Source organism: Rana temporaria, chromosome 1 (genome assembly GCF_905171775.1).
Source record: "Rana temporaria chromosome 1, aRanTem1.1, whole genome shotgun sequence".
NCBI classification, from domain to species: domain Eukaryota; kingdom Metazoa; phylum Chordata; class Amphibia; order Anura; family Ranidae; genus Rana; species Rana temporaria.
Window position 1 is genome coordinate 203,244,480 of NC_053489.1, and position 15,750 is coordinate 203,260,229.

Consider the following 15,750-nt stretch of genomic DNA (forward strand, 5'->3'; position numbering starts at 1 on the left):
CTGCACCTTTAAAACTAGACAATTTTTAAAAGACATTAAGAGATCTAGGCCTTAGATAAATTAATGTTTCTTCCAGTTGCAATTGGTAAAAGGAAAAGGTAAAACTGGCAAAAAAGTGATCTTTATATTTTATTATATTGTACTAGGGATTGCTTTGTTTGAGAATAGATTATCTTTCAGTACAGCACTATATGCTTAAAACATTTTGGCTTTAGTAACTTTACAGCCACATATCTCATTTACCCATGTATAGGGCTGGGGAAATGGGTGGGCGGGAGGGGTAGCTGCCCTGGGTGCAATGGTTTACTAGGGGTGCCATCTGTTGCAGGGCTGACAGGAGTAGTGACAGCAGCAGTGATTTTAGTGACAGCGCATCGTAAACAGGGGGGTGCAATTTGGCATCTTTGCCCTGGGTGCTGGATGACCTTGTCCCAGCACTGCTAATGTACATAGTAGAACCATAACTGAATGACATTTCATGTACTAAAGCACTGTGTCTCATAAACAATTGACTTTTTATTTCAATAAGCATTTTAAATTTTTTCATCCTTTTGCAGCCACACTTTGTCCATATGATTATACTTCAGTTATGGCTGTATGGTATTTCTCAGGGCAAGCTTTATGATGATGACCCCATTGAAACATGCTTGTATAATGTGGGTTCAAATGGCCACTTGTAGTCATCATTCAAGCCCATGTGATAGAGTGCCAATGCTGGAGGACAGTTAAGCGGTAGGGGCACTTTTTTACCCAATAACAGGAAATGCCAGAACAAGGACCCCAACAACAGGATCACCAGGTGTTCTTTTACTGTAATCTGCTAATTTAGGGCAAGTTCACACCAGATGCAGTTTTGTGCGCATTTTTTCTGCACTAAAAATGCATGCACAGTGTTTCCCATGTATTACAATGGCTCTTGTTGGTTCTAGTTCGCACCATGCAGTCAGTTTCTGGTAAGTTTCCGGTGCAGAAACTGACTGCATAGTGTGAACTTGGGCCAACTAGAGCCATTGGAATACATGGAAAACACTGTGCATGCACTTTGTGCAGAAAAAAAGCACACAGAACTGCGTCTGGTGTGTACTAGCACTTAAAAATTAATTGGGCCAGTTCACACCAGACACAGTTCCGTACAGTTTTGTGTGCATTTTTTCTGCACTAAAAATGCATGCACAGAGTTTTCCATGTATTCCAATGGCTCTATCTGGCTCCAGTTCACACCATGCAGTCAGTTTCCTGTGCAGAAACTGACTGGAAACTGACTGCATGGTGTGAACTAGAGCCATTGGAATACATGGAAAGCCCACTGTGCATGCATTTTGTGCAGAAAAAAAGCACATGGAACTGAACGGAACTGCTTCTGGTGTGAACTGCCCTTCTTTTTTTAGATGTCAACCACTACTAGGGGTGCAACGGATCAAAAAACTCACGGATCGGATTGATTCTCAGATCAGGAGTCACGGATCGGATCATTTTCAGATCAGCAAAAAAAAAAGACAAATCTTGCTACACCCACTGGAGTTTTAGATTTCACATTTATTTTCAACACAAAAGGGAGCTTATGTGCTTAAATACAGTGTTTGGAAATCTGATGGACTGTTTTAATGTTAAATTTTAAAAGCCGCAGCAAACCTGCTGACCTTACATGGTTGCTAATGTGACAGAACACCTCTGATTTTCACTTTTAATTTAACATTTAAACAATCCGTCGGATTTACAAATACTGTATTTAAGCAAATAAGCTCCGTTTTGTGTTGAAATAACTGCGTCCCACAATACTTATACTTGCAGCTAGGGTTGTCCCGATACCACTTTTTTAGGACCAAGTACAAGTACCGATACTTTTTTCCAAGTAGTCGCCGATACCGAATACCGATACTTTTTTTAAATGTGTCCCCAAATGCAGCCATGTCCCCCCCATATGCAGCCATGTCCCCCCACATATATGCAGCCATGTCCCTCTAGCCATGTCCCTCACATATGCAGCCATGTCCCTCACATATGCAGCCATGTCCCTCACATATGCAGCCATGTCCCTCTAGCCATGTCCCTCACATATGCAGCCATGTCCCTCTAGCCATGTCCCTCACATATGCAGCCATGTCCCTCTAGCCATGTCCCTCACATATGCAGCAATGTCCCTCTAGCCATGTCCCCCACATATGCAGCCATGTCCCTCTAGCCATGTCCCTCACATATGCAGCCATGTCCCTCTAGCCATGTCCCTCACATATGCAGCCATGTCCCTCTAGCCATGTCCCTCACATATGCAGCCATGTCCCTCACATATGCAGCCATGTCCCTCTAGCCATGTCCCTCACATATGCAGCAATGTCCCTCTAGCCATGTCCCTCACATATGCAGCCATGTCCCTCTAGCCATGTCCCTCACATATGCAGCCATGTCCCTCACATATGCAGCAATGTCCCTCTAGCCATGTCCCTCACATATGCAGCAATGTCCCTCTAGCCATGTCCCTCGATGCGGCGGCGCGATGCGGCGGCAGCGGCGGGGGGGAAAGGGGGGGGAAAGTATTCTATTTAGGTATCGGGGGTATTTGCGCGAGTACGAGTACTCCCGCAAATACTCGGTATCGGTCCCGATACCGATACTGGTATCGGTATCTGGACAACCCTACTTGCAGCCAAGTGAAAGTCGCAGCCCCTTGTAGGAAAGTGGTGTCACCAGTTACCCTCCTGTGACCTGAACTGTCCCAATGTTCCAGTCAATGTCAATGTCCCAGCGTCATTGATCGGCGCAGTGTTGTGTGTCTAGTGAAAATCCCCCTTACATACAGATCCCCCCTCTCTCTTCTCTGGCAGCAGAAGGACGTCCGGTGCGGTGGCAGCGGCTCCTAGTGTGGATCCCTTAAGGTGCAGCATAGAGCACATGGCTGGGCTGTTAGGATCAGTCACCATGAGCTCAAATGCCCGCAAACTTCTATGGAGCAGCCTGAATCCCCCGCGCCGGGTGGACCAAGATGGCCGCCGCTTCGGAAGCTAGGCCGAAGCCGCGGCCTTTCCTATGGACCGGGAGACCCGCGGATCGCCGTGTGTCCCGAACTGAAGGTGCTGATCCGTACGGATCACGGATCAATGCAATTGCACCACTACCAATAGTGAACTGCTGGTTTTTACAAATCAGATACAGTCTATGGCAGGGGTAGGCAACCTGGGGCCCTCCAGCTGTTGTGGACCTACATTTCCCATGAGGCTGGCAGTTAAAATTACTCCTAGAGGAAAGATGGGACTTGTAGATCTGCAACAGCTGGAGGGCCCAAGGTTGCCTCCCCCTGGTTTATGGATTTCAGTATTGTCTTCCTGCAGCCAGTTCTTCTCACTAGTGCGGCTCCCTGGCGCTGCCTTTTTGGATTTAGGAGCTGGCTGTGACTTCCTCATGAATCACAATTGGCGTCCAGCTGCACATGCAGGAGGTCAGTCCTAGGTGCGTGTGACCTATCCTAGGAGGCTGTGCATGCGGAGGGGAGCGGGACATGCTTGGTAAGGATTGAGGAAGTGGGTACCATCAAGAAATACTTAACCCCCCCTCAACCTAATAAAAAAAAAAAACTGCAGATTATATTGATTGGGTTTTCATATACTTAAACATGTCTTAGTCTGTTTTGGTTGTTGGATCTTTAACTGCCTTGTCCATGCATACGTCAGATCAAATCTGAATCATTTAGCATTGTTACTTTGGTTACGAGTAGTTATTCAGAACACAAATATTGGTTTCTACCTTTATCTCCATGATCATTGGTGGCCCAAAATGTAAACAAATGTATAGGTTTATTATTGTTGTACAGACTCTGGATATTTTGTAGTTGTATAATCTTATTATGGGGTGTCTGAAGTAGAGTACTTTCATTCTGTTTTTTGTTTTTTTTTCTTTTTGTTGAACTTGGCATTTTATGGCAACATTGTGCTGTTAATCCTTGAAAACATCTGTGGTAAACTTGTGAGGTCCCGAGAGGTATTTTACTGGCTGATGCTTTCAAATACATTTATCCATCTTACAAAACACCTTAATTTGTGTCTGTCACGTTCCAAGCACAAAGCGTCCCAACTTGAACCTGCCAGGGGAGGGTTTTGTTTACAAAATGAGGGGGCAATTAGGCTGTGCTTTACAAACATTCTTGGTGGAATTAAAAGGCAATTGGCACAACTAAGCAAGTAATCCCTTTACAAGCTTTTCTGAAGGAGGCCCACTGGGCTGTTTACTGTTTAGTTTCTCCTCAGAGAGCGTTAACAGGGCCTTTTGGAAACTCCAGGTAATTGAGGCTCTTGTCTTTCACTGAGAGCTCCCAGAGCTGTCATCAGTTGCTATTCTGTACATTTCTTTACCTCGATATTTTGACAAGGGCTTTTGTCCTGACGACAACAGCTGCCTGGGAGGCAGAGCTGAAGGACTTTTTTCATCTCCTTTGTGCAGGTCTTTTTCTCCATTGTTGACATTCCTCTGGGCACTGCTTGTGTGCAAACTTGTTGTGTGACTTGTGTCTTACTCTTAGCTTTTTTTTTTGTCCTCGGATGAAGATCAAGAATCTTCGATCATCCTTTTTCCTAATGCCATTGTTTTTCCAAAAGGGGTCTATGGGACACCCCTTGGTCTAGCTTAACAAAAATCATCCCATCATTGTCGTAAGAATTTAAACTCACAGATTTTACTTTCAGAAGTAGCATTTAGGGTCCATGCACACTGGACTAAAAAAAAACTCCAGTTCTTTTAGCAGAAAAAAATGTGTGTAAATGTACAGGAGTTTGCTGTTTTCTTTTTTTAAAGGCTGAGCTTAAAATATGCCTCTAAATGTGCTAATGTGCATGGACACGTAGGATAACATTAGCTGCTCCTACAGGCAAAACGCTAAACTACTCTATAAGCAGTGTTTGTTAAGCCAGTGTGCATGAACCCTTAATCTGTATGCATCTGGTCCACTTTTACAATTTCTGGATTTATTACATCATTCATTCATCAAAATCCCTATTGTTCCACCATCATGGTCTTTGTAAATGGTCTTTAGCTTCCTGCGTATTTAATATTAAGGATAGTATCTTACAGGACAGATACTAGAAATATAAGTAAGTGGAGTGATAAAATCCTGGCAATATATGCATATATATTCCACTGTCAAGGATTCAAATTACCAAATGTTTAAACCAGGGGTCTCCAAACTTTTCAAACCAAGGGCCAGTTTATTGTCCTTTAGACTTTAGGAGGGCCGGATTGTGGCCAGTGGGGGGCAGAAAATGTCATGGGCCCAGCATCAGTGAGAATAAATATGGCCTTAAAGGTTGGTGGTTAGTAGAAGGAGAAGTAGTGCCCCTTATTAGTAGGAGGAATAGTATCCCATCATTGGTATCAGTGGAAGAAATAGTGCCTCCTTGTTGGTGTCAGTGGGAGGAATAGTGCCCTAAGGGCCGGATAAAGGCTAGCAAAGGGCCACATCTGGCCCTCGGGCCGCAGTTTGGAGACCCCTGGTTTAAACAGTTACAAAACCCCAACAGGAGCCATGAGTTCTAATATAATCTGGTTTTCTCCAACTTGTTGCATTTGCAATATATGAATCATTCTTTCATTTTTAGATGGTTTCACTTTCAGATTACAAATATGGTGCTTTGCATGAGCATTTAATCCCCTTTGGACATTTTTGAGTGTTACAACCTGCAGTTAAATTTCAATAAATTTTTTTTTGTGCACAAACTGATCCGTAATGTCTGTAGTGGAAAAAAAATGCATAGCTTCCCAAATAATTTGCAAATAAAAACTGAAGTCTTGATGGCATGAGTAACATCCCCTTTGCTGTGAAAACTTTTAGATAAGCTAAGGTACAATCTATTGCTGCCAGAAGTCACATACTTTGTTGAATTTTGATCACTTGCATTCAGTTAAAATATCTTGTGATCACAAATTGCACATTTTTTTTTAAAAGGCCCCACAGTGTTTGTTAGAAAATCTAATATTCTTGACAACCATAAACTATTGAAGTAAGTCTGGGATAAAGTTCCAGAATAGCTTAGATCGGGGTTTTGACTATAAAACAGTACCCTAAAGTGATGTAAAAGCCATTTCCAAAAAAAAATATCACCAGTCATATTTGTAATTTTCTAAATGGCATGTGGGGAGACAGAGCAAATTTGTAAAAAAAAGGTCTGATGAGACCAAAACTGGACTTTTTAGCCTTTGCACAAAGCCTGATGGCAAAAAAACAGCACCGTCCCCATAGTAAATCATGGCGATAATAGAATCACATCGTGGTAATGTATTTTTTCATCAGAATGAATGTGGAAACTGCAAAAGGCTAGTATTTGACCCCTTATTTTACATTTTTTTATTTTATTTTTTTAGAATATGGAAAAATCCACATTGGTGTATATGTTTGCTAGGAAATTTTAGCAAGTGAGGCCTCGTACACACGACCGACGAACTTGTCGTAAATTAAACATCGTTTTCCTCGACGAGTTCCTTGTTAGGCTTGTCGAGAATCTTGACCAGCTTTCTTTGCGTACACACTGTCTCGTTGTTCTCAAACGCGGTGACGTACGACGGCACTATAAAGGGGAAGTTTGATTCCACTGGCACCACTCCACTTCTTTTGCCAATCTGATGTTACTGTGTGTTAAGTAAAAGTTTGGTGAGAGACGATTTGCGCTTTTCAGTCTGTTACAGCGTGACGAATGTGCTATCTCCATTACAAACCCTACTTTTACCGAAGGCACGCTCCCATCTCATACTTTATTCTGAGCATGCGCAGGCTTCTAAGCATACACACGAACGTGTTTCTCGTTGTAAACCAGCCCGACGAGAAACACGATGAGGAAATTGAAAACACGACAAGGAAATTGAAACTCCCGATGAGGAAAAAGAGAACTTGTTCTCTTTTTTTTCTCGTCGAGTTCCACGACAGTTTTCTCGACTAAAAACATTCACACGACCGTTTTTCTCAGCAAAAAAGCTCTGCCACCAAGTTTCTTGATGGATTCTGTCGAGGAAAACGGTCGTGTGTACGAGGCCTGACACTGAAACTTTTGTCAATTTGATATGCTAATTATTTAAATGCCACATGCCTTATAATTTGATAAAGTAGTGAAGAACAGCTGTATCATATGCTAATCTAACCAGCTTTCAGTTTACTGTAGTCGACTCAATGAAAGGTGTTTCAAGATTGATTCCTTTGCAAGTGGTTCTAAATGTAGGACATGTTTACCTTAATGCATGCCCTGCATTAAGGTAAAAAAAATGTCCCATTGGTTATATTGTCAACTCATCTCCCTAAAGACTTACCTGATTCCTATTTCGATCCAGCACTGTGCCTGGGTGCAGCAGTTCTGCTCTTTCTTCCTCTCCTCACAGGACTCTGACAGGGCCACTGGCACCTGTTGCTGTCAATCTAATTCTATGAGGAGGGAGCGGGGAGCAGAGCTGAGCTGCGCAGTGTGTGTCTATAGATGCACACAACCCAGCTCAAGAGCAAGCCCACTGGTGTGCCCCTATAGGAAGTGGCTTCCTATGGTGGCGCACCAAGAAGCGGGGGAGCCAAAAGCGTTGGCAGGAGGACCTGAGAAGAGGAGGTTTTCGGCAGCTCATGTTTATTTTATTTTTTTACAGCTTCACATTCACTTGAAATAAGCCCAATTGCAGTGCAGAGAAGTGTGGAAAAAAATCATCGGTAAGGTGCTGCAGCTGTCCCCCACCAGCTCTAAGCCCGAGAACTGAGCAGTCACATGATCATTGATCGTTCAGTTCTCAGTCTGCTCTGAGCAAAAAGAGGTGACTATCAGTCACTGCCCTGTGCTTTGCCCCTCCAGCGCTTACAGGGCTATGGAGGAGCTGGGAGCAGCTGTGCACTGAGAGGCTAAGCCAGCTGTCAGTCATCTGGATCCCAACATCCTTGTTCAGATCCTTCAAGAGCCTGGACTGGCTCTGTGATGTCAGCCATCAGTATGCACTCCAGTGACCCACAAGAGACACATGGCAAAGCTTTGGCCATACTTCTCTTTTAAAAGGAATTGTATGGTATGTGTTGATAAAACCTGATAATGCTTTTAGTTTGCAGTCATCCAAATCATGTCATTGAATTGCTGACACTCTTGTGTTGTGCATGCACAGGAGTTTTTTTTTTTTTTTTTGTCGTGTTAGGGTGTAAGACTCTTTTACCTTTCCCTCTCCTAATGGGTCTATCTGCTGACAAGCCTGGCTCTTTTCATCAGGGGGGTTTCATCTGCAGGTTTACTATTGGTACTTTGGTAGTAGCAATCTAAAAGTAGTGGTTAAGGCTCTTAGTGCTGCATAATCCTACAGCAGTGTGTGATAATTTCTCTTTTACTTTTTTGTCCTTTGAAGGGGAAAAGGATGCATATAAAAGGCAGTGCTTCATTTTTACAATTTTCTGTCTAAACTGTCCATTTTTTTTCTACCTATAAGGTGACCACTCGTTGGACCTTTCAGGCTGCTCCCACATACACAGATAAAACGCACACTTCCCATCAGCTTTCATTGTGTCAGTATGTAACGCTGTTCCATTTATGGTGCTGTGGCAGTGGGGCTTAGTGGGCGCTTTTAACCCTTTATTCGGCCGCTAGCGGGGGTTAAAAGCACCCCGCTAGTGTCTGAAAAGCGCCACTATTACAGCGGTAAAGCGTGCTGCTTTACCGCTAACTCCCCCGGCCTAGTGTGAAAGTAGACTAAGGAGCCTTTAGCAGAAGAGAACTCTTGGATTAACACGGAAGTCTTCTATTTAAATGATATTGTCACTTAATTAAAAAGTTACAGAGGCTGTAGATGGCTTCTAGCAACCCTTGGATACTCAGAGTAGGAGGCACAGGTTCACTCAAAGCAGCCCTTAGGCAGGTCAGGTGATGGAAGCAAACAGTACAGCTCTAGCATGGAGTTCATTTTGTTTAACTCAAAAGCTATTCATTGATAATTTTTTACCACTACGCACTATGGAGCTGTAACATAATATAAACCTGTATCTGTAAATGAAATGCATTCGCCTGTGCCAAAACCAAATTAATTTATTTGTAGCTAACTTTTTTCTTTTCTTTTTTTTTTTCTATTTGCAGTGCGACAGCGAAAGTGATATCAACGATAAGGTAAAACTGAACTTTCATTTTTTTTTTGTAGACCTATTAGGGGCCATTTATTAAACTTGTACAGGATGAAAGCCAAGCTGGTTTACCCCACAATGTGTCTCTTTCCCAAAGTGTAATCCAAACTGACAAGCATTTAATTTTTTAGCCAACGTATTCACCAATAACATTGCACATTAGTACAGAAATAAGGTTTTTAGCCTGAGTACGTTTTATATAGAGCCAGTTCTGTGTTGTGTTCTGAAGCATGTTGTAATGAAATGGCATGTAGAAACATGCTAGAAAAAGCTTTACAGAAATGACCAGCATTTTTCAGCACTGCTCAGTATGAGGAAACCTTTTGTAAAATCACCAACTTCTGTGTATGTGCAGACCATTCTATAATTATTATTATTTAGGATTTATATAGCGCCGACAGTTTACGCTGCACTTTACAACTTGAGAATAGACAGTACAAATACAATAAGGTTTAATACCGTAGGAATCAGAGGGCCCTGCTCATTAGAGTTTACAATCTAAGAGGCAGGGTCAGGAGATACAAGAGGTAATTGTTATGATATGAGCTGATGGAGAATATAAATGTACAGTTAGGTGGTGGCCAGATAGGCTTCTCTGAAGAGACGAGTTTTCAGGGATCGTCTGAAAGTAGACAAAGTAGGAGATAGACAAACAGATTGGAGTAGAGCATTTCAGAGGAAAGGGAGAAGCTCAGAAGAAGTCCTGAAGGCGAGTATGGGAGGAGGCGAGAGAGCAGGAGGTCTTGGGAAAAGCGAACAGGACGATTTGGTTGGTATTTATAGAGATGTAGCTGGGGGCCAGGTTGTGAATGGCTTTGTAAGTTACTATTAGTATCTTGAATTTAATTTGTTGGTTGAGTGGCAGCCAATGGAGGGATTGGCAGAGAGGGGATAGTGGATGCCGAGCAGTTTCTAAGCTGGATGAAGCCTGGCAGCAGCATTAATGATGGACTGAAATAGGATGGCCTATTTAGAGTTAAGCCAATGAGGAGGGAGTTGCAATAGTCCAGGCAAGACCTTGGTTAGGAAAGGCGTATCTTGGAGATGTTGCGGAGGTTGAGGCGGCAAGCTTTGGACAGCGATTTAGATGTGGGGTCAAAAGCATAGTTCAAAGTCCAGGATTACACCTAGGACCTTGGATTGATAGTTGAGCTGTTGATTTTGACAGAGAAATTAGGGGAAGTGGCATGTGGAGGAGGAAATATCATGAGCTCAATTTTGAATAGGTTGAGTTTGAGGAAGTGGTGCATATCCAGGCTGATATATCTGTTAGTAATTTGGTGATATGTGAGGAGATTTGGGGGGTGGAGAGGTAGATTTGGGTGTAGTCCATGTAGAGATGATATTGAAAGCCATGGGAGGCAATCAACTGACCCAGGGAGGAGTTGTAGATTGAGAAAAAGAGAGGCTCAAGAACAGAACTTTGGGGGACCCGAACTGAGAAAGAAAGAGGAGAGGAGTAAATGACACTAAAGGAGTGGTGGGATAGGAAGGATGAGAACCAGCGAATAAGTACAGTCCCGGTGACCAAATGTAATAGTTTTTTCAGGAGGAGGGGGTGGGCCACTGTATCAAAGGCAGCAGAGAGGTCCAGGAGAAGTAGTACAGAATAGTGTCCGTTGGTTTTAGCCATTAGTAGGTCGTTGGTGAGTTTAAGGAGAGCAGTTTCTGTAGAGTGTTGCGGGCGAAATCCGGACTGAAGGGGATCAAGAAGTTTGTTCATAGTCAGATAGCCCCTCAGTCAGTTGTATACCAGTCTTTCAAGGAGTTTGGAGAAGGAGAGTAAGGAGGTGGGGTGTAGGTTGTTAAGATTGGTGGGTTCCAATGATTTAGCCTTTGACTGGGGCTAGCCTTGGACAGTTTGAATCGTTTGAATTTGAAACATGTATGGGCAGGCTGAATGTATCCAAGTTGACTGATCAATCAACTTGGGTACAACCCAGCCTACTGTTTTCTACATGAAATTATTGCTAGCAGCATTTATGGCCACTAGCAGTAATCGCTATGGAAAATGTAAGCCGCCCCCACAGCGAGAACACAATGGTTCGACGGGAGAGATGATTCCTGCATCAACTGCCTGTGGTTGCAGGAAAGAAAAACGCTCGGCCTATGACCAGCCTTAGACTTCATTGAAACTGTAGTCTTTTGTTTGACCCAAACGCAGCAATCTCCCCATTGTAAGGTGGACTAAACTGTAAATATAAGATATCCTTTGACAGTATATACCTTTCTGAATAAGGTACTGGATTTGGCTCCTCCCAATAGTGAGCTATCTCACTATTGGTGTGCAGTTGTATAGTAAGTCGCTCAGAAAAAAAGTGTGGGGGCTCACTGATGTAACAGATACCTTTTTTGGTCTTCCAGAATTTTATAGCAAAACTGTAACTACCTAGTATTTCTCTGATTTAGTTCAAATACATTCTTGCTCTTTTAAATTCTGTCAATACTTATAGGCCTTCATCCGTTCCAGGCTTCGTACAAGAAAAGGGTGCAGTAAGCCATAGCAACCAATCAGCAATTATCTTTTATTGTTCTGACTGCTCAAGCAGCAAAGGTGATTTCAGATTGCTTGCTCTGGTTTGCCGCGGTCTGCACATCATCATCTGTGTTTGCAGGCATAAGCCTGTCTGTGTTCATTTGTGCCTTTTTCATGCTGCTTTAATTTAGCACTTTTCTGAACCGGTGTGCCTATTTATCCCTAGCCGGACAACATGTCGATAATACATTGTGAATCACTTTTTCTTTATATTTTTCAAGTTGCTACAGTAGTTGTACTTAAAAACTAATTTCAGAATGTTACATAAAAGATTATTAAAATAGAAAAGAAAATGTCAGTACAATAGTTGTTTCCTGGGCTAAATAATTCTTGCAAAACCAAAAGCTTCTAACAGCTGATGTGTTTTTTTTTTCCTTCTGGGGTTAAAACCTTCTTTTTTTTTTCACAATCGAATAGACTAAAAGCAATTGCTCAGAAGGCTGTTTAAAAGATATGCCTGTCAGAGTTGAGATGAAGTTGTAAGTGGCATGTAGTTTTATAATACAGCTCTGCTATTAATGATTGTCTAAATTACAGCGGCAGGCCCAGCCAGCTGCATTACATTGGAGACTGACGTCCGCTAGATTAGGTTTGACTTCACCTTGTAGCGGAGAAATTGAAATCTGAACAACATTGATTAGCTTTCAGAATGTGAGATCGGAGGTTACCTTCAGGGGAGGCTGCATTGTGTGTGACTGGTAAGTCAGTGTCACAAGCAGAGCACAAGGTAATAGAATTCCATATTGTGATTACTCTATTTCCTTGCCTTTCTGCTCTGCAGTTGCAGAATTTTCCTTTCATAGCTATCTGTATTAGGCTTGTGTCAAGCTTGCATTTGCTAACATTAGGGCAGTTTTTCACATTGCACTAAATTTGTACTCGGACAGGTTAAGGTAAACCGTTCATTGGAATTAAAAAATGAACGTTTATTATCGGTTTCTAGCAACGTTTCTTTTCTGTGTCCTGCTAATCCAGTGTTTCTCAACTCCAGTCCTCAAGGCGTCCCAACAGGTCATGTTTTCAGGCTTTTCATTATTTTGCACGGGTGATTTGATTAGTTTCACTGCCTTAGGCTGGGTTCACACTTGTCCGACAAACGGTCCTACATTGGGAGCCTCATGTAGCATGACGTGTGAAAATCAATGTTTCCCTATGAGAGCTGTCTTAACTGGTCCTACACAAGTCGGTCCGACTTTGAAAATGCTCCCTGTACTACTTTTGGTCCTACATTGATCCTACTTCAACCCATTGAATATCATTGAAGTCGGACCAAAGTAGTATCCTGTTCATGAAAGTAGGATGGATGTAGGACCAATGTAGGATAAATGTAGGACCAATGTAGCAGAGCAAAGTAGGATGAAAGTAGTGTAGTAGTGTAAACCCAGCCTCAGTAATTACCATGGCCGTTTCATCTGAGGGAAATACTAAAAACATGACCTGTTGAGGTGCCTTGAGGACTGGAATTGACAAACGAAGAAATACTGTGCTAATCTCTAAGCCTAAAATCCAAATGCCACAATATGATGCATACACATTTCAGGGACATATGTGCCCATTGCATTGTTGGATGTGGGCAATGTCTAAGCCAACATTTGCATACTTGATACACCCATGTTTAGGGGCACCATATGATTTTTCTAATGGAATTTTCAAACATGCACAGATTGCAATGACTCCCTGATCCATACAACTTGTTTACTTACCCAGTATATGGCTGGTCTTGGTAGATTTTACTGATGCCTAGTAGCATTCTAGCTGAATCTTTGTAGTTACTGTTTTCTTCTGAATGGCCTTAAACCAAAGACTACAGAAATGTAAGTCAATGCTTGGTTCAAGCTCTGCTTACGTTGAGGACTCTGCATCTTTTTAGGCCCCTTTTACCCAACTGTTCCGATCAGGTTCTTCTGTCAGCTTTTCAGGTGGATCTGATCGGACGTTCCATTCACCCCTATGGACAGGCGGGTAAAAAATGGACTTGTGTATGTTTACACTGGCCTACCTCTAATCCGATCTGGTCTTCTAAAAAAAAAAAAAGAAACAGAACGATGTCCATCTAGGCAGATCTGATCGGAGGGCAGTCAGCTGTTAATGGAGAGCAGAGTCAGTTTACAGCCCATAGTAGCAAGAGCAGCCTGCTTAATATGTATGTTACCCTAAATATTTGTATTTGTTTCTATGTGTGTTCACATGTGTATAGTGAACAATGCATTTCCATTTAGTAAATCAACCCCTATGTGTATAATCACAACAGTTAAACTTTCTTCTAGCCCTTGTTTAGCAAGATTATCCGGTGCCTTACAAAATTCTGTCTCATTTTTGCACTGCTTTTTAATTATTCTTAATTATGAACAGTGCTCGTTTAATTTGCTTTGAACAAAGTACCCCAAATTCTTGTTTTCAGCTTACTTTAAAGGCTTGTTTTGCAGCTGGGAATCTGGAATCAGTATGGTGCATACAATATAGCTTTGTTGATATGATTACAGGTGAGAGAACAGTTACAGAATACCAACCACATCCATATTCTGCAGTCATCCTAGAGCTCAGGAACATTTCACTAAATTGAGGAGGCTTCAGAACGTGTCTTTCTGAGATGCATTGCTATTCTCTTCTACCATTTCGGCCCCATGTGCTCTAAACGTCACTACGGAATATATATACCTCCTTTAATAGCAACAACAGCATTAACAGACAGCAATTACCCTTCATTTTCTAGAACGATAAAGTCTCCATTAATTCAAGATTTATGTAGTTATAGCATTTAGCTCAGAAATAACACCGCAGAGAATTGGGTTATACACATGTAATGAGAGAGCTCATGGCATACTTTAGTGAACATTAACATAATAGAGTAATATAAGCCATCAACACTCCCACTTATTGTCTCTTACCTGCTTTTTAGCATGGCAGAGGAGTGCAGTATGAAAACATATTTCATTAACGGCTTCCTTCAATGATAGAAAGCTGTCCTATGCAGACTCTGTGGATAATGATTTATTTTCGTAAGAGGAATATCTCCACAAGAGTCTTTTAGAGCTGTCCTTTTAGCTCCCAGCAAAACCCCTGAAATCAAAAAAAGGACATAATGTACATTTTCCTGCAAGATTAAACACACACCAGAAGCAGTGTTTCACTACACACAGCACAGTCTTATACAGGACTAGAGAATGGCGTAGCTAGGCGCCCACACAGGGGTTGGCACCAAGAAAAGCAACAAAGCATGTACAAACCAATACAGTTTAATAAGAACTGCATAGTGTGTGGCTCGAGCACAAAAAACACAATGACATCAGAATAAAGTGTTACCCCAGAGAAAATAAGATTTCCTTATAAAAGGAGTATACCAAGGGCCCCAGATGAAGAACAAAGAAGCATACCCATTTGTAATCATATCAGTAGTACACTATGATGCTTATGTCAGAGGGCGAGTGCTGTGGCCATGGAGGTGTCATGCAGCCCTCATAGCCAGACATTAGAGAACCCTATTACTTTAAAAGGGTTGTAAAGGTTTGTTTTTTATTTTCGAAATGGGTTCCTTTAAGCTAGTGCATCGTTGGTTCACTTACCTTTTCCTTTGATTTCCCGTCTAAATGTTTTTTTTCTTTGTCTGAATTTCTCACTTCCTGTAAGCTTGCCCCCCGTCATCCTAGCCGTTCTGTCTGGGGGTTAGACAGCGTGCTCGCCCCCTCCCTTGGGACTACATCCATGCAGGGAGATTCTGTGAATGTTCACGGAGTCTCCCCGTAGGGATGTAGTTCCAAGGGAGGGGGTGAGCATGCTGACTAAGTCAAAACGGCTCGGTTGATGGGGGCAAGCTTACCGAGGGGAACAAAGAAAAAAAAATTAGAAGGGAAATCGAAGGAAAAGGTAAGTGAACCTACAATGCACTAGCTTAAAGGAACCTGTTTAGAAAATAAAAAAATAAAAACTTTACAACCCCTTTAAATATCCCAGGATAAAGGCAAGTTGGAGTTCACAAGTTGCTTCCAAAATTGAACATTAAAGGAGTTGTAAAGGAAAAAAATGTTTTTGCTGAAATTACTGTTTACAGGGTATAGAGACACAATAGTTAACTGATTCCTTTTAAAAATGATTAACAATAGATAAAAAT

General features: G+C 42.1%; 1 protein-coding gene across 9 annotated transcripts in view; it reads left to right on the top strand.

Annotated features, from left to right (window-relative positions):
• FBRSL1 (fibrosin like 1) overlaps positions 1–15,750 on the top strand; it is a 694,818-nt gene that overhangs the window by 520,655 nt on the left and 158,413 nt on the right. For all 9 annotated transcript variants that reach the window (XM_040347748.1, XM_040347750.1, XM_040347768.1 and 6 more), the window contains one exon: positions 9,063–9,092. In XM_040347748.1, the coding sequence (XP_040203682.1) occupies positions 9,063–9,092 (30 nt within the window). The remainder of the gene's footprint in view (positions 1–9,062; positions 9,093–15,750) is intronic.